Source organism: Ambystoma mexicanum, chromosome 10 (genome assembly GCF_040938575.1).
Source record: "Ambystoma mexicanum isolate Mex_15411 chromosome 10, UKY_AmexF1_1, whole genome shotgun sequence".
Classification (NCBI taxonomy): Eukaryota; Metazoa; Chordata; class Amphibia; order Caudata; family Ambystomatidae; genus Ambystoma; species Ambystoma mexicanum.
This window is the reverse complement of record NC_090932.1, coordinates 305,679,267-305,704,767: the sequence shown is the minus strand read 5'-3', so window position 1 is coordinate 305,704,767 and position 25,501 is coordinate 305,679,267. Positions and strand designations below refer to the sequence as shown.

General features: G+C 45.6%; 1 protein-coding gene across 7 annotated transcripts in view; it reads left to right on the top strand.

The window, feature by feature from the left end:
* The window catches only part of INPP5D (inositol polyphosphate-5-phosphatase D), a 1,036,816-nt gene that overhangs the window by 679,611 nt on the left and 331,704 nt on the right, over window positions 1-25,501 (top strand). For all 7 annotated transcript variants that reach the window (XM_069617886.1, XM_069617890.1, XM_069617887.1 and 4 more), the window contains 4 exons: window positions 5,230-5,326; window positions 9,753-9,891; window positions 12,837-12,945; window positions 13,764-13,852. In XM_069617886.1, the coding sequence (XP_069473987.1) occupies window positions 5,230-5,326; window positions 9,753-9,891; window positions 12,837-12,945; window positions 13,764-13,852 (434 nt within the window). The remainder of the gene's footprint in view (window positions 1-5,229; window positions 5,327-9,752; window positions 9,892-12,836; window positions 12,946-13,763; window positions 13,853-25,501) is intronic.

Below are 25,501 nucleotides of genomic sequence, written 5' to 3'. Positions count from 1 at the left end.
CAAGAGTGAAACTGTACATTCAGTTGTGAGATTACCAGCAACGGTTGATACTACGCTCGAAGGAGTGAGGTTCCCACTCAATATATCACACTGTTTATAAGTGTGAGACCCATCCTGAATGCTTGCCCAAAGAGCGTTGGCCTTGAGTTTACACTCAAGAAGTGAGCATGTGATCCGGGGTCTGCAGCCCACACACACGCAGGGGATTCCCATGCTCCCACTTGCGAGATTTGCACCAAATTAGTGAGATTGTGCTCCAACGTAGGAGGCACACGCACAGTCTTTGCTCTGACGTTTGACACACTCACAGGATGGGACGGCATTTTGTTCTCCCATCCTAGTTGTGTTGCTCTGCCTTTTGAGGGCTACTACAACCTGGATGATTATAGAGGGGTGGAGTAGGGGCAGTGATGGCCTACTGGAATGCATCTCGAAGGCTTACATCTCCTTCTTACTTGACTTTAGTATATGCAGTACATGCTAGCCAATGTTTCCACAGATCTGCGCTCCGCTCGCCTCCATGCCCCCTCCACGCGCCGTTGCACCAAGTTGGCGACTATATGCAAATTTGCGGTCCTATAACTGCCAGTGATGTCACTTCCTGTATTTGGGCCCCCCCCTGGAAATTCATAAATCGGCTTGCCTGTGTCTGTACCCCCCCGGATGACGAGGGCACAGTGACCGCCGAAACAAAGTAACTGGAAGCCCTCTTGAACCGTGCGTTAAATTAATCTCAGCACTGTACACAAATTTGTCAGCACCTCTGTTTCTATACCCACATTTCAAGACTACTCCACCAGCAGCACATCCCTTAAAGTGGAGATGGCAGGGGTGGAAGCTGTTGCCCCCACCACACATATCGGCAGAAAGCTATGGTTGCGATGTGCACGGGGAAAGGAGCACCATAACACAGAGAGAAAACTCTCTGAAAGAACCCCCTTCCCCCAATTCCACCTCACATTCGACAGCCATTTATTGTGCACAACCTTGGGACAAAAGTGCTGCCACTGCCATGTGTGCGGGATACAAATTTGTGCCGGCATAAAGAATCCACTGTTACGGCAGACGCATCAGGAGCACCAGGAGCACCAACGGAGGCATCCAGCCTGGAATCAGCCGACTGAACAAACACATCGATGAGAAAACCTCAAACCTTGAGCTCATAACAAAATTACATTACATTACAACAAACCCCATTGCGTGGCATGACCAAACTAACCAAGCGAACTTCATATATGCCACGGTAACTCCCCTGCATGTAGTTGTAGTGCACCAGCGCATTCTTATTTCGTCATTAAAGCAGCTCATGCAGCACAGAGGCCGTTAATGAGCACATACCTATATCAAGTAAAACACCCGCAAATGCACAGGCCAGTGCAAGTGCACCAGTACCTTGTCAATTCGGCATTAACAAACCCCTCATGCAGCAGGAACGCCATTATTGAGCACAAACATGTATCAACATTGAGACCATTTGCAGTGGCATGGCGGTCACACAACAAACACAATGTTTTAATCAGCACACACAACATCTTTTCCCCCACAATAGACCCGCCATTGAGAACCCACGTTTAGTGTTCAATACCAACCCAAGCACATAAGCATTCTCAACATCTACACCATGGTGTATTTTCCCATTCAGAACCCCCCGAGCAGTGAAGCACCCTATGGACTGAGACCCCCCAAGCCTGGCTTCCTCATAGAAGGACCTGCAGGGCCTTAAACCTCTGCCCTTCCTTTGATAGGGGGGAGGGGTGGGTGATAGGGGCAAGTACAGGAGCCCTGGTCTGCAATCTCTGCCGTCACAGATCCTTACCAAATAACTGCTTGCTTCCACTGCAACTGACTTCAGGCAGGGGGGACTGGAAAGAGACTGAGCTCCAGTCCCCCGCCTTATATGCCATCACCAGGGCGCCCCAGATATTCCTGCCCCAGGTGACGCCCCGTCTTCCCATAGGAAAGGTGGGAGATGCCTGCAGAGAGGAGGGGGTGGCCAGAGGGGCAGCCCGCTATGCGCGCTGTCCCTCTAGCGCCCCCTTCGGAGGCTTGGACATCCCCTTAGTACGAGTCTTCTACAATTCTCATAATAATAGCAACTCAGAGTATTGATAAAATGGCAAAAGTATCTTGAAGGGGGAAGATGACCTTTAAAGTGGCTCAGACAGCTCAAGGGTTGTTAAAAAATGTATTCTTCCAATTAGCCGCTGTCTTCAACATTTTTAAGTAATCGTTAGGTAGTACTACACACCAGCCAGGCTTAACCAGCGGTGCAGAAGCTTAGGCTACTCTTGACAACATTGTGGATGTCAAGAATCAGTTGTAATTCACATGTTGGCAACATGTAAAGTTATTTAGGACTATTGGTATAGATACCACGCATACAGTTAACAGCAACATCATGAGCTGGGACACCAGTTCGGTAGCAATTTGACAAGACAAACAGGTTGCGGATTTGAAACATGGAAGAATGAGGAAGCCCTGAGATGACAGAATGGTACCATGAGATCCAGACCCTATTTTGTTTAAACAGAATAAGATTTTGCACAGAAATGGGTGAATCAAGCACTTTATATTCACATGAGGGAACAGTGGAGTGTTATGTATCAGCAACAACAATTATCGCCATGTAAGGGAGGAAGGGTCGTTTGGGCCCCCCTACATTACGGGGGATGTGTATGTTATGCTCATTCAATGGTTGAAAACGTACCCTTGGCCGAGCCCCGATGACGGGTGCAAGGTAGCCACTGAATGACACCTATCCAATGCCTCTCCAAGACCCCAGAGAATCCATTTTGTATTAACCACAACTCCATCTTTAAATAGGCCGCGCATGAAACCCCCAGCGGCAAGCCTGCATTGCTCCCCTGTCCAGTGCTGCGCACGGCCAGCCCAGCAACCCCCACCTCCTCCCCACTGTCTGCACTGTGACTGTCCTGTTCTCATGGAAGCTTGGGCGCAAAATGTTGCAAGTTGACACTGTATCTCTCTTCTTCCTCTGAGATCACTGCCCTGTGTGTGACCGGGCCAGAGCCAGGCTCATGGAAACCATCCATCTCCACAAACCTGCCCCTGCTCCAATATCCCCCACGTTAAGAAGTTAGTTACTGTCTGCATGAACCTTAAAACCCCTCGCTCCTTTGATGTGGCAGGAGTAAGACCCCTGCCCATGGACCACCCTTGATTGCCTCCATATAACTAATCTTGAGCAAACATATATTATCCATATACTAACAAATTTTGACATCCCGGTTTGATCCTCAAGGCATTTGATAAATGTACCCTGACAGTACCCGCCAAGCTAAGGCACCTGGACCACCGCACTTCTGCCCCACTTTGGCCCAGGTCAAGAGTGCAAACCTACTGCAACAATTTATAGACGACAATGTGTTGTGATGAATCTTAAATGTCTTATTAAATCTTGCATGCCAATGATTACTGTGAAGCTTAGCTTAGTTAGAGTTATATCTGCGTGGACACATGGTGACCTTTCACCCCTCCACGATGAGCCCAGCTGCCCCACGCGCCTCTAGAAGCCACAAATTCAACCTCAGCCAATCCAGCACCAGTAAACATTGTATACTGTCCTCTGTTATTGAGCCAATTAAATGTATTTGTGTAACGTGTATAGCACACGTCACAGATGACGTGTTTTTGACATAAACATCCTGATTCATGGAATTATTTGCGTGTAAAACGCACATTTGCACGCCTTTCTGCCCGAAAATCCCTGTATAAGTTATGGGGATTTTTGGGAAGAATGGCGCGCAAATGTGCGTTTTACGCGCAAATAATTCCATGAATCAGGGTGTAAATTTGCAGTTTTTGTATGATGGGCAGAGCACTCTTGGAGCAGCAGAGTCCTCTGCGTGCCCCACTTTAACTTTATATAAAGAATACCTTTTACTCACTTGCAATCTCTCCTGGTCTCATTCCCTACTGAGGTGTGTCCGTTGGTGTCCATTTATTCTATTGTTTTAATGTAACTGTGGGGAAAGACCTCTTTCAACCATAAACTGGTATTAGTCTGCTAGGTGCACGGCGGGGTAGTGTTAAATGTTTGCAGATTGCTTGGTGCATATTTAAGGTCTAGGTAAACTAAGTTTCTAATAACATTTTTGTACTTTTCTTCAACTCAATACTTTGGTATTTTTAGTGTCTTGATCTGCGGTTTTCATATGAAAAGTTTGAGTTAGAGATAGTGACAAGGTGGTAGTACTCATCACCTTTGCTCTGTTCCCTATGTTTCGTAATTCTTTTCTGCTCCACATTTAATGAAATGTGCTTATAATAAAACATATTTTTTAAACTAAACATTTTCAACACGATATGTATAACCAATTTTCCAATGAGAGGCTTCTTTTGGTTTTCCCAATGAGGCCAATCATTGAAAACAATGACCAGATGCTAACTTGAGTTCAGTCACGTATTATCCACAGGCTTGTATGCAGACTAACTGGGTTGTTATCAGAAATAGACATAGAGAAAAAGCTCTTTCTCCCTTTAGGGATCAGAACTTGTAGTTTAACAGGGTGGCGTTTGGCACATTATTGGAAATTACCATGGTGTGTCCTTCCAGAAAACTTTGCACTCACATTCAGATGGAAGTTGACAACCACACGTATAACCTGACTCTGTAACACAACTCTAGAAATATTGTTGAAAATGGTGTATAATATATACGCGCAGATGCTGCCAATAAGAGATCAGTTTAAGAGTCTGGTACCTCCATCATGACATCTTAAGAGCAGGTGCACATAAGAGAGGCCTTGGTCAGTCGGTCTAAAGGAGTTGCAGCTGCATCAAAGGAGACCTATGATGGTTATAAAGATACTGTAAGAGAAAGGAGGTCACTGGCTGAAGACAGGAGCACAACAGCAGTTACATTTTCCAACAAAAACGTTCTGCCCCTGGCACGCAAAATGATCTAAACTATATCAGAAAAATGCAAGTGATCGCTGCCAGCGGACATACCTTACCCAACCGTGCCAGGCTTTGGGTATCAAAGATAAGGACTTATAGAACAGCCTCTGTCAAAAATAATTAGGGAGAGCGAGAAAAAGCTAGAGGGCGAGAGAGGAGAAAGAGAGAATGAGTGTGTGTGAGAGAGAGAGAGAGAGAGAGAGAGAGAGAGAGAGAGAGAGAGGACCCAACATGATTCTAGCATTATTCGGAGGGATGGGTAGAGGGAGGAACAAATTATAGCTCTTGACTGTCTAATTCTTTTGTTAGGTAATAAGGGTGCAGTGGGAGCCTCTTTCATGTTTAATAGAACATCATTTGGCTTCGTGAACAGTCACCTGACCTCTGGGAGTGAGAAGAAACTCAGGTGAGTGGTATTTCCCTGCATATGGACAAGCATGTCCTTCTTTGCTTCTCTTTAACCTGCTTGCAAAATGTCATCTGTTCATAGCTCTGTCCCCTGTTTAGGAGTGAGTGCTCCAGCTGCTGGTAGTGTCATGAGATTTGTCCAGTCCATTTTACTTGAAGTCACACTGTCTGCCCTTCTCTATCTTGCTCAGTGGAAAGACAGAATCCTATTGCTTCTACCCCTTCCAGCCATAGAGATGTAGTTCAATGTTTATATTCTACCCATGGCATTCTCTGTGGGACGGTGCTTTCTATGAGAAATAAACAATACAATCTCCCCAGTAAGATTGACCCTGCTTTACCAGATTAGTCCAGTCTCCCACAACAAATGTACAGTCATATTAATTCCTGTCCACTCAAGGTTATTGACTGTCTGATGATGTCCCTTGCCTTAGGACCAGCAGGAGGGTGCCCAGGGTACAGATGCAACCCCGAACCAGTGGATTTTGGTCCCTGGTTGGAATGGGGAGGATAACCTCATCACCTTGCCTGAGCCCACAGTACCTGACAGGGAACAGTTACATGACTCCTGCCCTGACCATCTCTAAGGACCCCCCTCTGGAGTTGAGAAAGCACATATCCCTCCCTACCCAGACTCAAAGATACAGCACTGAAGTGGAAGTTGGCCATTTTAAGATCTGGGAACTGTTAGCAGTGTAACTGGCACTCCATAACAAATGTTTTCAGAGTTCGCCGTACACCTCCTGAATGTCGCAGTCAAGCGACCATTGTCTTTCAAACCCACAGATCCCACAGCATTGATAGAAGCACACAGCAACGTGTTCCACACGTGCATCTCGTACCAGGGAACTCTTGTATCCATTTCCACCCAGCTTTTCAAATTAATCAAATGGACTAGAAAATATACCCAGATGGTTTCCAACCCAGGCCCAGGCCGTTAGGGTTGGAGAAGCCAGTATAAAATCCAAGCTGTCCACTAGCCTGGATATAGGGTTGGTCATACCGCTCTCCCCAACCCCAGATCAGGCTAAGGTGTGCCTAAATAATCCAAGCAATTACTGCATTCACTCAATTTCCCTCCACAAGTGCAGACCAACAGTATGAGATCCATAGGGGGGGCATTGACCCAATATGAATTCAGCTCATCCCACTTGCTACGCGTGGGTTCTTGGGGCAGGTTGTGGCTGGCGGTTGGAAGAGTATGGAGAGATTTCCAAGGATTGTGGAGGAGTGGGCACGAGAGGTGAAGGAGTGAAGAGGAGGTGGTAGCTAGGTGGTGGAAGGAGGTGGTAGCAGCAGGAGGCGGTAGAGGTTTGGGGGGAGTGATAAAATCACAAGGAGGTGGTTGACAGTTGGGACAGGTGGTAAGAGCAGTAGGAGGTGGTATGCAACTGGAGAAAGTGGCAATAGCAGAAGGAGGTGGTTAGAAAGTCAGTAAGAGCTGGAAGGTTCCAACAGGCCTGGTTGGCCCTACGCAGGACCAGACAGTGGGCAAGGAACAAGGTGGGGAGAGGAAGGTGGTTGTCAGTTCCTAGAAACCGAGAGGAAGGGGGAAGAGGGGTGCAATCCTGAGTTGAGGAACGACCCTGCGATATAGAGAGTGGTAGTGGTAACTCCTGGTAGTGGTAACTCCTGGTGCCTACCCCAAATCAAGCTGTAATGCAGGCTGCTTGAGGAAGAGGAGTGGCAATCGATAGACTAGGACATGGATCAGAGGCAATGATTTGTTGTTGGAGAGCTGTGGGTGAGGGACCCAGGAAAGGCTGCATCTTGCTGCTTTACTGGCTAATGCAATGCGCTTAGTAGCCAAATGGTATTGACAGTCCCACCCAGCTAAGGAAACAAGTGTCACAGTCTCTTCGAGGAGAAGGGCTATCAGGTGATAATGTCCCCATATATATGCTCACCATACATAATGTCGGCGGGAAAAGGTTGTGGCGACATTATATATGGTGACCATATATAGGGGGTCAAGGAGGAAGGGGTGTCCCCCGCTGCCCTTGGAAAAAGAAAAGGGGGATGGGGGTTGCGGCGGTGTCCCCCGCATCTTAAAGTTAATATTATTTCCAGTCTATCCCCTCGGGAAGTCAGTGCCAGTGATCCAGTATCTCACTTCATTTGTCTTACGTTACATTAAAAATGCACGAGGTTTCAAGCTAATGCTCTTTCTCAGGTGCTCTGTAACACAAATAATAACATTTAATTTAAAGAATCTAAATTCCGTCTTATCCTACATCTGTGTCCCACAATGCCTTGCATCAGGACCGGATATCCATATGTACTAAACCTAGTGTTGACTGAACTTCCCATCATGCACTGCACATTCATAGACAGTGACAACATATTTTTTGTGGGTGTAATGCCACGTCTCTTTCACAAACTCATCAATTTTGCAAAGAACAACAAATGATAAGAAATAAAAACAAAAATAAACTGAAATGTATCTAGACTAGAGGCTTGTGTTATGATCAACATAGGTCAAAACAATACTAAAGAGCAGAAGAATAGATTAACGAAACATGTGGTCAAATGTTTGGCTCTTGTATCACTCTTATGTTCAGTGATGCGCTCACAGAATGTTCTTGAGGTATCAAAAAAGTATATTTAGCCACACATATGTGGATAGACATCTGTTGATCTGGCAGTTATTCCTCTCACTCTTGTGGGGGATTTCCAATACCAAGTGCCATGTCCAGACTCTTTTGACTGGGGTGGCAGAAGTGGGGCACTGACTTATGCAGGGGTGGCATGAGATATGAGCACACACACATAGTGATCATAGTTTAGTTTAGGATAATGGAGTGGCACCCAGTGGTGCCACTCAAATTCCAGGGGTAGCACGTGCCACCCCAGGCCACTCCGTGGACACGCTACTGCCAATCACAGCAGCTTTAATCAATGTATCACATGACATGCAGTTGAAACATGGGTATATCGAGAATTCCAACGTTGCTAGTCTTTGTTGTCCACGATAGCAATACGCGTGCATGCACCTACGCACACACTCCTAAACAATAGCATTTCTGTACTAGACTGTCCTCGTGGAATGTCCCTATGGGTGGCATCAGACCGATATGCAAATGGTTATTTCACCTACGGTAAGACATGCTGAACTAAAACTTGAACGTCCACCCTTCTGAGAGGGCACCATCACATAGAACAGGTTATCTGACCACGGTTCTTCTCTGGGAAGGGCCTGCACATCATTGGAAAATGATGGAACGCTTGGAGTTGACCCCTATTTAAATAAGGGCTACCCGGACGTGAACCCCTTGTTTTCAGTGCCAGCCCGATGACACCCAACAAGTGAGAAACAACTGTCTGGGGTTGTTGATCGTACTCTTGTTCAGAGGAGAACTGCCTGGCATTTCAGAACCAGCCTGATATGCAAATAGATATGCTTCCTCTGGTAAGGCACGATGAGCTCAAACCTGATTGCAGACCCCCCTGAGGGGGCACCATCCCATAGAACAGGTTAATTGGCCTCACCTGGTTACAGTAGAACAGCTCTCACATGCTTGCCAATACTGGAACACAGAGCTGTTTGCAGGAATACAGCCTACTGTATTAGAAACAGGTAAAAATGATACATTTGGTCTCATTGGATGAGATACACCTTACAATGATGCTCACTATTCTGATATTCAAGCAATTTCTGGTTGGCAATAAACAATGGCCCTCATTACGACCCTGGCGGAGAGGGGTTTACGCCAGCGTAATGCATGGCGTACCTCTCCGCCAGACTACGACATTCCGTAGCGCCATGGTGATTTTTACGCCTGCTTTTTGCAGGCGGAAAAATCCATGGCGCTACGGGACTTGTTGTTAATTACGCCACCGTAATTTACGGTGGCGTAATTAACGCCTTCCCCACTCCCATTATACCCTATGGGGCAAAAATGGGAATGGGGAAGGGTAAATGGGGATTGGGGACTTACCGCCCCGCCAACCTCGGAATGGGGCGGTAAATCCGCCAACCCCCATGGCGGTGTTGGCAGCTCTGCGCCATGGTCCATGGTGCAAATTGCACCATGGACCTCCGCCAGGGTCGTAATGAGGGCCAATGTATTTTACAGCCCTCCAAACGGTAAACAAACTCCCCATCGACATCTGCAAACCCAAAGATGACCTTCGCCTTTCATCTAAAACACACCTATTCTAACTACTTTTCCATGAACAATATCATTATGCCTGCCCGCCCCCCTTTAAATGCCCTTTGCAAGGCTTTAGTAGTATACACACACATTGTTGTCCCTCGCAGTGCTGGCAGAAGTCCAATGACACGTTTCTGGGCGCTGCGCATTAGCGCTGCCTCGCTTTGTTTTTCTCATCCATCTGCTCCTCCTCTTCTCTCGACCCTCTGCCTCCCTTTTTATTCCTCACCATCTGCCACTTTCCCATTTTTGCTATCCTTCTCTCCACAGACGGAACCAAAACTACTTGAACATCCTGCGGTTCCTGGTGCTGGGAGACAAGAAGCTCGGTCCATTTAACATCACTCATCGCTTTACACACCTTTTCTGGCTGGGAGATCTGAACTACCGCGTGGAACTGCCCACCTCAGTAAGTGGCACTGCTCCTGCGCGTTTCCATGTTTTGGGAGCTGGGTGATCTAAGGCTCACCGAATGACAGTATCACTTCATCTTTGGGCATGATGAGGAACCTTCATGGCTAGCACAGTAGTGACATCTCTGTATACAAATGTGTTAGTCCACCTGCTGATATAACTGTCTCTTTATCATGCTTAATGATTACTTGTTATGTAGCCCACCAATGTTTTGGACTACCACTTCCATGATCCTTCACCGTTGACTATGCTGGCTAAGGTTAATGGTAGTTGAAGACCAAAACCTTGGGAGCGCCAATAGGGGGGCATATTTTCAAATCTGCTGCAGGAGCTGCCTTTCAGTGAAGCTTAATTGAGTGGCGGCTTTTTCACACACTGTGCATCTCTGGACCTGGAGGGGACACATCTGTACCAGTTCAAGGTGAAGTTTATCGCCAGGATCAGAGAAAACATGTAGGTCATGGGACCATCGCACAATGTCTTCCTCAAGTCTGTTATGTGACACTTTCCGCACAGCTCTGCAACACTGTTTTTATGTGGCTATGGCTGCCCAAAAGCAGAAACTCTTGGAATGACCTGCATTTTAGCTTTTATTTCACCCTATTTTCATGAATACTTTACATGCTGCTAGTGCTAGAGTTTGCAAGAGTAGCTGTGATGTTAAGTGGTATTTTATGGCACACATATTTAATTTTCGTGGCCTTGCTGTGTGTGGCAGGATAGAGATCGGGTTGGTAGCAGGATAGAGAAGTGGCAGGTGTAAATCCTATGGCGTTGATGCTTCCAACTCGGAGGTACCGGAGTCTTGAGCTTCCATATGATTCTAGGTGGGTAGTGGCTAAGAGAACCTTAAGTGTAATATTCTGTCCAAAAGGGAGAGGCCAGGACCGATAATTTAGAATCACAGCTATGAGGACCTAGTTAGCTGTTGGTGTAACGGCAGGGGGTTGCGGTGGTAGAGAAGGGAGCAGTGATGTTGGTCCATTAGTGTGGTTTGTTTGTAGTTGCCGACGTGTGCAAGAGTTGTTCTTGTGAATAGGATGAGATGTCGAGAGATGAAGATGAGTCCATTAGAAGGAGCGTGGTAGGCAATGGTTAAGTGAGAGGTAGCCTTTTAGATGGTCCAGTTTCAATGTTGTTGGAGTGTTTAGTTATCGTCTTTTTTAACAATGGTTCTTGCTACGCTGGTTTGGTCAAAAGACCAAGGTGTGACCAACCTGAATGAGTCAGATCTCCTTCATTTGTTCGCGGTATTGGGTCAAATAAGGAAGTCAAATCATTACAGGTTATTCTTTAAAACATTTTCTGAGAAATTAAATGCACCATGACAAAATGCCAGGTATGTCAAATCTCCAAACTATGTTTTATTTACCACATGCACTAATAATTGAGATGGGCCACGGAGAGTAATGCTGTAGGCATGCAGCATTTAGAAATGAAATGCACCATGACAAAATGTCAGGTATGTCAAATCTCCAAACTATGTTTTATTTAACACATGCACTAATAATTGAGATGGGCCTCGGAGAGCAATGCTGTAGGCCTGCAGCATGAGTTCACTCTTGTTTTAGATCTCCTTTGTTTGGAAAGAAAAAACGCGGAAGGCTGCACAGCAGTGACTGCGTTTAGCGTGTTCCTGCAGGGTCTGGTGGTGGGATGAGGGGGCATGGACAAATTGGCAGTGGGGTAGCAAGCTGGAAGTGGGTGGGACATGGGGCAGCGTTGTGTTGGCTTTTAAGGGGGAGGCCTCTTGACCATGAAAAAACAGTGCAGAAGAGGCAATTAGGGAGATGTGGCACAGCCAAGGGGAATGGGCGAAGAGAGTGATCCACCCTGTCAAGCATCTAAATATGTATTATGAATAGTTATGGGGCTCTGTGTGAGGGAGAGAGGTGAGCACAGGCGAATGAAGGATTGTAGGAGTCCGGAGTGGGTACAGCACTGTACAAGTCGGTGTGAAGGGTTATTTGTGAGAGAAGCATATGAAAACAGGAGAAACTCGATTTAACGGCCAACCAGTTACTGCAATTCTCAATTGGAAAGTTTACCAGTCTGCTCAGGAGAGCAGTTAATGTGGACTAGAGAGTATGGGGAAAAGAATAATCAATTAGAAGACTTCTTGGCCGATGCCTTGCGTACTCGCCTATTGTATGTTTGCGGACATGCAGATATAGAGGTCGTGGAGAGACTGACCCGTTAGAGTCTGCTTTCCCATAGCCTTGAGTGACAAGGTGTGTGTAGATTTGTGGCATGTTGGAGTGATTGTAGGTAGAGCAGGTTCTGCTTGATCGATGATGCCAAGCATGAGCATTTGTTGATTGTGGATTTTGCGCTGCTCTCTTGATGGTGTTAGTTGGATAGGCAGGTGTTCTGGGGCTCTCTAAAAGCCACTTGTAAAGTTGTCCTCACTGACACTTGCTTTAGGATGCCAGGGATGCCTGTGGGTTGGTAGAATCTCATGCTTATGTAGTGAGTGCTATCCCACTATCCTCACATCAGCCAATATCCCATGATCATCAGCAGCCACACAATCTACTGAGCTACTCAGAATTATACTTTTAGCAACAGCAGACGAGAAGATCGCAATCTGTACAGTAGGTTCCTATTCAACCACCCCAGGACCTGAATTACCAGAAGAAACCATGGAAGAGAATATGTGTGCCACTGAGCCCTAACACCAGAGGAACACTGGAATTCCAGGGTGAAAACAAGAAGGTTTCCAGTTTCCAATGAGGTCTGCTGTGGCATACAAGATGCTGAGGATCGGCACTGATCACCAAGGCGCGTAGTATATGAGGAGGGCATTGGCAAGTGAAGAGTTAAAGCACAGCCTTTTGTGTGAGAAATCCCAAGAATCTCTAATGCATCTTTGTATTAAGTCTTTACTACTATGCTATGACTGTGGAGATCATCATATCTTCATCATTTCCTCACTCACAGGAAGCGGAGAACATTGTGCAGAAGATCCGTCAGCAGCAGTACTCTGAGTTGCTCAGCCAGGACCAGCTCACCATCGAGCGCAGGGAAAGGAAGGTGTTCGTTTTTTTTGGTGAGTCCCAGTTCCTTTCGTAAGACACCCATTTGGTCCCTTTGATCCCTGCCCTCAAACGCAAACATGGAATTGTTCTAATCCCTCTTCTCAGAGTCACTTCATATTAATCATTGAAACCACATGTTGTCACCATTAAGGTACCCACTGCCATCATGTCCTCATGCAAGTGAAGGGTTTGCGGAAGGCTTGAACAAACTGAACCCTTCTATCAAGCTCTGGGTCAAGGGAAAGCTTTGCAAGGAAACTGAACATTTCACCCAGACTCTGAAGAAAGTGAATACTTTCTTAGACTTTGATGTAGGTGAGGGCTTCTCCCAGATCCTAAAGTAAGTGAACACTTTTGCTAGGTCCTGATGTGAGTGCTTCTCCCAAACTCTAAGGAGAGGTAACCTTATTAAAGTAAATATTCTCCCAAACCTGTATGCAACTGAAAACATCTCCGATACCTTTATAGAAGGGAAAGCGTCTTGCAAGTTCTGATGGAGATGAAAGCCTCCCAGAGGCCTTCATTAAAATTTCTCCCAGGCACTGATGGGAGAGAAAGAAGCTCTCAGGCCCCAAAGGAGCTCAAAGCTTTTCTGAGACTCTGAAGTAAGTGTAGCTTTTTCCATGTCCCTCAGGAAGGGAGGTCTTGTGTCAAAGATTCTACCCCAGAACTTCATAGATTGAACCAGAAGAAGATCATTCATAGGCCTTGAAGGATGCTGGAGTAAGGAGCTAATTCTAGGCCCAACGCAAGTGTCAGATTTTATGTGCATATCTGGGATGATTGGCATGTAAATGTACCATGTTGTTGTGTAAATTCTTGATTTCAGATGAAGAGGAGATCACCTTTGCTCCCACCTATAGATTTGAGCGCTCGACGCGGGAGAGGTATGCTTACACCAAGCAGAAAGCAACAAGTGTGAGTATGACATCTTTCCTAAACCTCTGGCATGTAAATACACACAAACACACACATTCAACTTTGTGTTTCTAGGGTCTCTCTCTGCCTGTCAGTCACTTTTTGTTTTACTGGTCCACTGATCTCTAGCACGCTCTTCTCATGTAAATTTGAGGTAACAATCTTTCCGTCTCATCCTCTATCGCACACACTCTGTCTCTCCCACTCTATCCATCCCTTTCTCTCTCTATCCCTCCCCCTCTGTCTCACACCTAACACCCAGACACACTTAAACATACTCACTCAATCTCTCTCACTATCAAAAGCCTGCTTCAAGTATTAAGTGTTGTTAGTCAATGAAACTCCATTTACAAAAGACAATACAACACTTACTTGCTCTCCAAAATGGGCAGATACGCATATTGAAAGAGTGACTTCAGTAACTGTGTTCCCAATGTCCTGCTTTTGATCATTTTACAGGTCCTGCTTGGTATTTAGCTTTGGCTTCACCTTCATGTTACTGAGTATCCGAGGGTGATTGTCAACTGTGAATGCTGGTATTCCCTTTATCGTCACCACCACCTCCAGATGGTGTATTTGTATGGAGCTTCTGAACCCCCACATCACTGCATACATTGGGCCTCATCACGAGTTGGGCGGAGTGGTAAAATGCAGCGATAACGCTATTGCCCCCACTTTTACTGCTCCACCCAATCTCGAGTTGGGTGGAAAGTGGGAGTTTTACCTCCACTTTTTGCTCTAGGTAAAAATCTCCCCTTTCTGCCCGTTTCTGACGCTATTAGTGCAGCACTAATTGCGCCGGCGCTAATAGCGTCGAGAAACCCCCATTGGGGTTTGGAGTATGGAGAATTGGGAATGGGGCTTTACCTCCCCACTGCAACTCTGGATCCGGCGCAAAAATTGCGTCGGACCGATTTGCAGTAAAGCTAATGCCATTGGGTGGTATCCTGATGCAATTAGCGCCCCGGGATACCACCCAACTCAGGATGAGGCCCATTGTGTCTTCTGGGCCTACCCCTTCCTACTTCAAATTCTCCCTTACTTTTTTAAAACAAATTAATTAGTGCATTATAGCTACAATTGTGACTGTTCACGCTTCAGTAGCCCTTGCATCGTTTAGCCATTGAGGTTTCCATTATTCTTCCAATTCTGGACACAACCGGTTGGCAGCGGTTGATATCTGGGTTTGTTTACTGTAGTTGTGGCAGTTCTTTTTAATAGCTGAAGGCAAGACTGCATCATTTCTGGCATCAGGGTGAAATGTTTGCATTTGTAATGAATGGGCGGCAAAGTATGAGCACAGGCTTTATTTGTGCCCTTACTGGGTCACTAAGTGGTGACGTAGCCTTCATCTTTGAAATCAGCGCCTAGGATTTTGGGGTATGAGCGAATGTATGAACGACAATATCAGCCTGGGCAATCTGAGCTGGTGCGCTTTATGATGCATGTGTCCCCCCTCTGATAATCTTTGTCTGTAAAGAAATGGGTGGGCTGAGCCACACAATTCCTGATGGTGAACAGAGTCCTTTTTTTCTTTTTAACTGTCCTTAAGAAAATAATTAGCTTTCTTTAGGCAGGGAATTATTGGTGTTATTTGTGTGTTTTTTCTTACATATTTCCAAATTCTTTCAAGGACACAAAGGGCCTGATTTACAAAGCATTTTTCAATAGGATTTTCCCATTATAAAACGACTTTGGAATTCAGGCGCAAACAGTGAACTGTTTGTTTTTCATGGGATGGGGTTTGACATTTTGAGGCGCATTAGAAGGACCCATGGCATTTAGACTGGTTGCAATACAAGTAAAGTAAACCTTGTACAAAAGAGTGGTACTGCTTATACCTTTCCTGCGCACTTAGGGACAGATTCTCAAAAATAAAAAAGTGGGCAAATCTTAGATGCGCCACAAATGCACAACACGCGCGCCACAAATACGTGCCTCTAATTCACAGAAGTGCGCCTCTCAGCAATGCGCCACTTTAGAAAAGGAGCACAAAATGGGACAGATTTGCAATCCTTTTTTGGCACAAGTGACATATGCTATTGCATCTCCTCAGTTGTGTCAAAAAAGGAGCAGCCTAGTTCAGACAGGGCATCTTAGAGGCATTCATGCAGAGGCTGCTTCGCCCCTTTATGCAAATAAGGTGGCGTCGCTGGGCATTAAAAGCACAACCCTAATTCATAAACGAGATACATTTTTAAATGCAGAGAAAGGAGTGTCATCCCTCTGCCCCTTTTAAAACAGGCGCACAGGGAGGTGAAATTCATGACATGGTCGTAACGGCGACCGTCACACTTGCATTTCCATCCCCCAAACCGTGATAGATTTTTTTTTTTTTAGCATTTTACCTTGAAGGGCCTGTGTCGGTGAAATATGCTCCAAACAACCACATGGTTCCTAGGAGCCTGTCATACATGGGTGTCGGGCATGCACTCCTGACACTAATTTATGCAAAGTGGCTGGACAGCACATATTTGCACCACTGTCCAGCCTGAAATGCTCAGGTCACCTTTGGGAATAAGGTTACCTGAGCAATTCAGAAAGTAGCGCAAATTAAAAAAGCACTTTCTCTGTGCTACTGTTTGAGAATGTGGCCCAATGTGTGCAAAAGATACGCAAAGGGGGTGGAATGCATGTAAATACACAAAGTCAAGCAAAGGGGGCTTGACCACAGAAAGTGAGCAAAGTTGCACCAAAATCCTGATTTTCGAAGCCTTGCCACTGGAATTGCTGCAAACAATTTCCCTCAAAAATTGCTCCTTTCTCAATGTGGACCATGTGGCCCAGGAAATCGTGCAAATGATTTTTCTAACCAAAGAAGGACACAGTCCACCTCAATCACAACCAACAACACATTATAAAGGCCCAGCGTAGAGAGACGGATGAGGAGGGAAATGGCATGTAGGAGGAGGATCACTCCATTTCAAATGGGTGATGAAGAGGTCACCCAGAGGTACTGCTCCTCCGTATCATACTGACGATGGTGAGTCAATGAGACAAGGCCCTTACCACACCCACAATGCGAGCCCATGCCATAGCACTATTCAAGGTACTGTCATCCCTGTATTCCTTCCTGATCATCAGTGGCATCACAGGGTGATATCATCATCCTTACAGTCACTGGTCCAACACAAGGTCTTCTTTATAGTCAATGTTACTAAGAGGTAGTGAGCTTAGAGGAAAGGCAGACCCTTGTGCTATCTTAGGTCTGATTTTGGAGATGGTTTGATACTGCTGCCGGGTATGGGGTTAACCTAGGACAAGCTCACTGATTCCCAAAGTTTGTAGATACGAGAGTAGATAGACAACCCAGTGTGGATTGGCGATGGATTTCAATTACATAGTGTGGATATATATGTTTCAAGAAAGGGGGATCAATACACCCAAATTTGTTGACAAGTCTTGATTTATTCAACACGTAAATTCTAGTAGTTAACTAGGAACATGTGGTCCTGGTCACATGAGAGAAAAGCCAACACATGTTTCGACCGTAGTCTTTATCAACGCGGAGTGGAGATAGTTGCTGTTCCTTGGGTAAGGGAGCTGGGTAGCCACTGTGGAACGCGTTGGCTCTGGTTGAAGTTCTGTGCGAACTGCGATCAGTCCTTCAACCCGAGCCAACACGGCTCCACAGTGGCTACCCAGCTCCCTTACCCAAGGAATAGAAACTATCTCCACTCCACCTTGATAAAGACCACGGTTGAAACACACATTGGCTTTTCTCTCATGTGACCAGGAACAAGTGTACCTAGTTAACTATTAGAACTTACGTGCTGAATAAATCAAGACTTGTCTGGGTGTATTGGCGCCCTTTCTTGAAACATATATTTCCACAATATGTGATTGAAATCCAGCGCCAATCGACACAGGGTTACTCTGATATATATAGTCAAGCCTTATTATACATGTACCAGGGCAGGAAAAGTGAGAGCATTTTATGACATAGCTGGGTACTGGGTGCCTGTGCCATTGATTGCACCCATGTGCCCCTCATTCCCCTTCAACCATAGGACACTTGTACAAAAATGAAAGGAGATTTGGAACAGTGGCATATTTATGATTTATTCTGCCCTAGGCCCAAATAAGTGCATGCGCCCCCGAACTTTACCCCACCTCTTCCCCAGATTCCGCCCCTTCAACAAACTCTGTTCATGTTGTCTAAACTACACCCCTTAACACCCATTTTCTCTCCATAACATTATAAGGAAGTTTTTAAAGTTGCAGGGATTAGAAACGTATTTGTTCCTCTCTTTTAATTCACCCTGTCATCTTCTATGTTATGTTAGTGGAAAGGGTGTTTTCAGATCTCTGCTGTCCAAGATTTGGGGAAGGCAGTGTGTTCTACAGTTGAATGCAATAGAAGTTCTCGTTACGGCTAGTTGTCTACTTTCGATTAGGTCCGAAAACAATCTTTTAGAGGAAGCTATAAGAACATAAGCGGTCTGCCAACTGGACATAAGTGAGAGAAGGTTGGAACGAGGAATTTTGGTTTCAATATTAATATCTGGTTTCTCTCACAAATTGCCTGCTGTCACTCTATGAGAAGAACCAAGACTGGTCTATAATATTAATGCAACATAAGTACATTTCTACATCCGGTCTTGTCAAATGGTAAAGTTTAGATAAGTGGTCAGGCCCATCTTATACAAATGTTGAATAAAAATAATTCAGCCCCCTACTCATGGTTACAAATGTAGTGTTTTCAGGGGCAAAATGGAAATAAGGCAAGTTATCTGCTGCAGTGGATGTACCTCCAATCCCTTGGACTGGAACGCCTTTAAAATATGGCAAAATCACAAGTGAAGTTTGTAAACTCTGCCTGGACATAAACACCTCAGTAGAGTAAAGACAGTTGAAGAAGGTTCTTGGTATCTTTGGCGGTGCATTTTCATGGTGGAGTAATGGATAAGGGCAACCCTGAACATTCATGTGTGGGAAGCAACAGCATTCCTCATAGCTGCACAATGCAGGCATCATTTATAACAAACTAGCTGATATACACGGCATTGCCCTGGCTTTCATTCCCTCATAGGTACAAGTAACTGTGCATCATTTGGTGCAAATTGGTGAAACGGTGTGTAATTGTGTAATGAACAACACTTCGCAAAGCCACAGACCCACAAACACATTTTGACTTTTGCTGAAATCCGGGGAAAGGGGTGGGGTGTCCAGATATTATTTAGCCAGTAATGCCCGGAGGGTCCTAACAGGTGACTGTGCATAATTAGGTGCAGATTGGTGAAACGGTGTGGAATTGTATAGGGAACATACTCTTTGCCACAAACCCGCAAATTTTCACTTTTATATATATAGATCACGTGGTACATTCTCTTTACAGCATTGCTTTTTGTGCAATTGTTCAAAATACCCAACACTCCCAGAGTAAAACTGAGCAATGGATTGGGCGTTCCAGCACAATATTGCTTTTGTGGGTGTGGTTTAGGCTATGGTTCTTACCGGCTTGCGTTTAAGGTAATTTAACATGTTTGTTAACTCCATAGAGTTGGACTGTACAATACATAGGAACATTTTGAGGTTTGTGGTTATAGATATAGATGTCCTGCTGTTACTGTGAAAGTGCTGTTTCACAGTAAAGGTCCTACATTATATTCTGTGGTAGTACTGAGCGTGTAGCAGAATGTCATCAAAGACACTTGATAAACCCGGATCTACGTGATTATTGCAGTGGCGAAAATCTCAGATTGGAAAATTCAGAACTCTAAAACTCAGGTGCGCAGTAATCACATAGATCAACCTTGCCCGCATTCCCCCTAACACCCCTAAACCCCCATGTAAGGTGAGGTGCACTTTTTTATTTACCCACATCCGTTTCCCTGCAGCGTGAGTTCCGCCTCCCCATTGTGGGACAGAATTTCAGCTGCACGGTCTGTTTTTTAAATATTCATTTTCTTTCCCCCCTGCTTTCCATGTTATGGAAGCGGGGGACACCCCAGCAACCCTTAAACCCATAATGCCGAAAAAAGGGGAGCTGGGGACTTTTTTCATGCCGAATGCACAGTAAATGTGCATTCTGCATTTTTTTACCCGTATTTTCGGGCAAAACGGAAACACTGAGCAGGAATGTCATTTGTCTGCTTAGCACTGAGCAGCTTCTGTAAAGATGGCTGGATGGATATCGTTAAGTGACACCTTTACAGCTGCGAAACAGTGTGTACCTTTGGCACACACACAGTTTTTGTTCGCACCCTTTTATGGCTCGGGGTATCCTTTCATAGGTTTCTTGATGCACTTGCGCATTCAGATTTACTCTTCACCATTTTAACTTCTTTATGATCTATTTCATGCTTGCACCTCTTGGCTGGGCACAGACCTCTGAAATGTGGGGCCGGGGAGGGAAATTAATGCTTGCTTCTGAACATTATTTTAGTGCCACCTGTTAGAAATCTGTGCTTGACTTAAGAATAGGCATGCGTTTAATATTGTAAAATGATGTATAATTTAACCTTTCTTTTCTGAAGAGAAAACCCTCTTTTTTGAAAAATGCATGTTGTGTATTTGAATAGCAAAACGATTGCTTAACACAGTGTTATGTGTGTATCGATTAGAAAGAACTCCAAAGATAATGTGAAGTGGCACCAACAAAACCCAATAAGGTTTTGCCTGTTTTGCATATTAAAGAGCATTTTGGGTAGATAATAATGACCAAAGAGCTTTATATCTGTCATATATGTCTGTCAGAGTTGTATGACTGAATCACTAAATACCTAAAGCACGCTACGTATGGTACATGTTTCCTTATTTTGATTTTTAAAACAAAAGACAGCCTAATAATAAAGTGTTTGTAAACATCAAGCATATATACAGGTTTGGCCATCAGAGAGGAGTGACTGCTAACAGCTTGAATTTATTGGCAGTGTTGTGGATCAGCCAGACTCAGAGAAGCAAAGTTGCCTTTATATTTAAAAAGTGACAACCAGTAAATTAAAAAATAAACTGCAATAAAATGCTGCTCCTTTGAAAATCTGCCATCCTAGGCCTGGCCCTAGAGGGCCTTGTTGTAAATACATCTATGATTAGGAAGTAGAGTACTTTCCATGTGGCTGTCTAGAAATCACGCTGTCAGTTTCTACACAATAATGCAAATTAAATGCATAATCCTACTCTACGTAAACACAGTCAACGCTCCAAGACATTCCAGAATTACATGGCAAAACTACCACCTGAGACATGCAAACTGTATACGTTTACTCCCATGGGAAGTGATCCACTTTGCAAAGTAAACTCACCACACAGCTAAAGTTAACATTATGAACTATTTTATTCTCAGACTTAGCATGCACATAAGACAAAAAGAGAATGGATGAGCATTAAACACACCGTCTGAAATACTTTTCTTATCTTTTTTAGGGTAGATGCACTCATTTTTGGGGCATCTGATGAGATGCACTTGTTTTTTGCACAAAGTGACGCTCATGACAGCATTTGTACATAAACAAGAGTGCATCTAAAAGATGTGCTAAAAAAACGTGCATTTCATCAGATGCACCATTTAATGCCCACTCATTTGTGTCGCTTTTTCAAAACAATTTGTGGACTCTTATGCACTGGGTAAGTTTATATTTTTTGTGTGGAATTTGTGACCTCGAATAAGATGTGCCTGTTTTTGAGAACCTGCCACTTAGGGTTCATATATACAGCGCAAAAAAAATGCTCTCATTTTGCCACAAGACCTATATCTATGTCCTCATTTGAGACAGGTGATGAATAAGCTGTGTGCCCCCCTCCCAAGACACCTTAGGTTACATTTTTTATTTTGTTTAATCTGGCACCCTGGGACTCATGGCGGGCGGGGTTTGCTGGTAAAAGTCCTCTTTCAAAGGGTTTCCATCCTTTTACCTGTTTTGAAACTGAAAGGTTTATCAATATTGGCTAATTATTTCAGATAGCTCACCTAACTCCTAGACTGCAAGTCTAGAAAGGACCTAGAAGCACAGTGGTTACTTGTTGCAGGAATGTTCGACAATGTGTTCCGCCGCAATCACTTTTTCTAGAAAGCGTCATGCCAGTATTATGTATCCTAAACTGGAGAAAAATATATGGTTTGTATTTTTTATATATAATCTGTGCTTCACAACTCAGTGGAAACTTGGCATAACTGATTGTGAATTAGATGGGCATCAACCCGTGGTGAGCATTTTGTAGTGCTCAAATAGACAAGCCTGTAAGGTAGCAGGTCAAATGGCTGGCTGGTGTGAAACTGGCATACCACATAATACTGTGTTTGCATGCTTTGGACCCTGCAGACCGAATAGTTGCCTTGTTTGGAGAAACAGAGTGCTCAGCAAACACAGGTTCAAGAAAGCAGGTTACAGATATACAGAAAGTATGATTGGCTTGCTTCTGAAAGATTTGCACTGGGGCAATTCTATAGAGGTCTGTGTGTATTTCAGATGTGCACCTTCTGCCTTATACCTGATTGCCAAAGACCAAACATGGAGCGGGCTACGAGATTCCCTTGTACACATCTTTGTTAATCAAAATTAGATGTGATATGACCATCTCAAATATTCTCTAGGCCCATTCAGTTTTGCTTCAGTATTAGGCTTTGAGAATGGTGTATAATATAGCAGGTGACAATCGAAACTGCTCACTGGTGTTCTCTCTTTTGCTTCAGTGCAAATCTTTGCGACTCGGCTTCTATTATTTCCCCTTTCACAATGTGATTGTTTTTGAGAGTGCACAGCCGAGGGAATAATATCTTGAACACATTCACAGTCTGTTTTTGCCTTTTTCACATGGGCAGAAAGGGGTACGTTTTCCACAGTGCATCCAATATGTGCTGAATTAGATGCTGATTGCCTTGTGGTTCAGCAATCCCAGACACCACCTTCCTACAAGACATCTTGGGAAAGGGTCATAGAGGCATGTATCATGGAGCATGGGGTTCTTTTGTCATATCAAGATGTTCTTACGAGCAGGGCAGTGTGCTCTCCATGCCCTGTGGAGAAACCCTCCCAACCACGAATGTTGGGAACGGAAGCTCCTGGCAACTGTTGGTGGAGACCAAGAACCCCAAGTAGGTAGCGCTTACAGAGCTCAATAGACTGTGTCCAAACAGTCTTGTATTACCCAAAGAGTGACATGACCAAAATACAGGTGTCTCGTTTGCTTCCTCTTAGGGAATTTGGAAAAGCGACCATCTAGCATCTATTAATCCTCAAATATAGAGGTCAGACAATTGTGTGTGACGTTTGCATGTGCTTCTAGGTATTTATCTATACAGGGTTGTCAGAGGTTTTATCGAATTATTAAAATCTATAGAAATTAGAATATTGTTGAACTCCACGAATCAAGGTTACAAATTCCTTCAGGGTCGTGGTGGTCTATCCATTGTAGTATTGTATTAGTTGTCATTTATATAGCGCCTTTTGCCATTTGTATGGCCTCAACGTGCTTTGTGGTAGGAACGCCCTCGGCGACTGAAGTGCAGGTATGGGAAAATCATTAGAAAAGGCTTAAAGTGTGCGTGTGTGTGTATGTGTGTGCGTTTGGCCAAGGTTAGGAATTATGTGGGCTGGCTAGGCTCCAGTAAGCAACCCAAGACGCCAGGCATGTGGACGGGTGCTAAGGGAGGACACGACAGAGCACTAGTGCAAGAGAATCAATGTGTGCCCAGCTACACTGAAAATTGTCATAGGTTGTCGCTGTATTCCAGTGGCAGAGGTGTAGAGACAAGTCTGGTGTAAGGGCAAAGCCGTTATGTGTACAGACAGACTGAGCTGCATTCTACATTCTAAAGTGTGTGGATGGACAGCCATGCCTGTGGCAGTTGTCGCCCAGAGTGGTGCATTTATACATACTTTAAGCTCAGATCGAGCTTATCTTGATGTGGCTGTGTCATCCGATCGTCTGTGGGGAAAAGAAACCAGCTCTCACGTTCTACCTTCGGTACATCGCAGGAGCTACTGAAACCCAAAGACCCACAAAGATGTAACACTCTCAGCTAAATAATTTACCAGCTGAGTTTGATACACCCTAGAGGGAAAGGGGAAGTGGATAAAATAAAAAACTCAAACACTGGATCTTCAACCTCGTCTGGGTATCTACATGAATGAGAAAATAATATTTCTCCAGCATGGGGTCTGGCATGGATTCACATGCTCATGAATATTCCCCGCCGTCAGGCCGGGAATCCTCGGTATAGAAAAAAATCAGTATCAATTTCGTTTCTGATCTGTCTTTCTCAGGGTCTCTGGGTCATACTGCCCCCAGCCAATGACTGCCCTCTCCCTAAGCCCCGCCCCTGGCAGCCATCCTCAGATTTTTACCGCACGTTCAAGTGTTGGGAGTCCTTGTGCTGTAGCTCTCGAGCTTTTGCTGCGTTTTCGCACTTTTTTCAGGAGATTTTCTCATTTTCGGTTAAATAGAGCCTCAAGCTCCACCGTGTCTACATCCGATCAACGGGGTTCCGTTTCGGAGTTTCTACGCCCCTCAAGGGTGAAAATTTTGTCGAGTTACGCTTTTGGAGGATTCCAGAAGTTCCGAGGCCTACCCCGGTCATGGCCCAGGAGAAAGGAAGCTCGACGCCCGGGAAACTGTTCAGGACCTGCCCTGGATGCCAGCTTCAGAACGTTTTCAAGGAGGAAGAGCATTCGTTATGCCTCTACTGTCTCCATGAGGCAAGACGCACAAGGAAAAGGACTGCGCGTTTTGTGGGAACATGTCGGAGCGGACCATGAAGGATCGCCACCTCTGTCTCGCCAACTGGCTGGAAGGGAAGAGCCCGTCAGGCGAGAAGAAGAAAAAGAAGTTTGAGCGGTCTTCTAAGTCCTGTGAGGGCGCCCCGGCGACGGGGGCCCAACAAAAGGCTAAGCACCGCAAGTCCGCGGGCACCGGGAGCGCCGAACGGTCAGGCTCCTTGGCTGCCAGGCAGGGTGCATCCTCCCCGGCGCCATCAACCACGAGCCAACGCTCTGGCTCGGGTAAGAGGAAGTCCGAGAACCCGGCGAAGCTTCTGGAGAGGCCCCGGTCGATCTCGAAGATTCCGGCAGAGGGGGGGCGAGGCTTGGACCCTCCCCCCAAGGTGAAGGCCCCAGGCGTACAGAAGGTGACGTTGGCCTTAATTCACCCTGCTAAGACCTCGATTGAGGATGTCACCGCGGCCCTGGCTCAGCCTGTGGAGGCTACACCAGTGGAGGCGCCCTCAGGTACCAGCATCTCCCTGCCACCGCGGAGGGAGTCGTCTTTCAGGCCCATCGAGAAGACCCCCACGAAGTCCTCGTTGGAAAGGGTGGGGGAGGGGCTGGTGGCCATCGTGGATACGGACACGACCTCTGAAGAGGAGCTCATCCAAGTCGTGGAAGAGGCCCAGCCCATCGGGAGGGATCCCGACGAGGGCGACGACGAGAGTGACGGTGTCGCAGACGAGGCTCCTCAAGAGCCCTCGCTCCCGTCATTCCCGGCCCCGCAGCAAACCTCGGCGGCCATTTTGTCAGCCATCCAGTCCTTATGCTCGGAGATAAGGACTAGGTTGCCCATTCCCCCGACGGAGGTACCTGAGCCAGACCCGACGGGGGAACCGGAGCCAGGACCTTCAGAGAGCCCACCACTTAAGAGCAGGAGGACGCATCCTAAGCATCCTCTCCCGCCTCTGCGGCCTTCTCTGCCTTCCCTCCGGTCCACTACCCA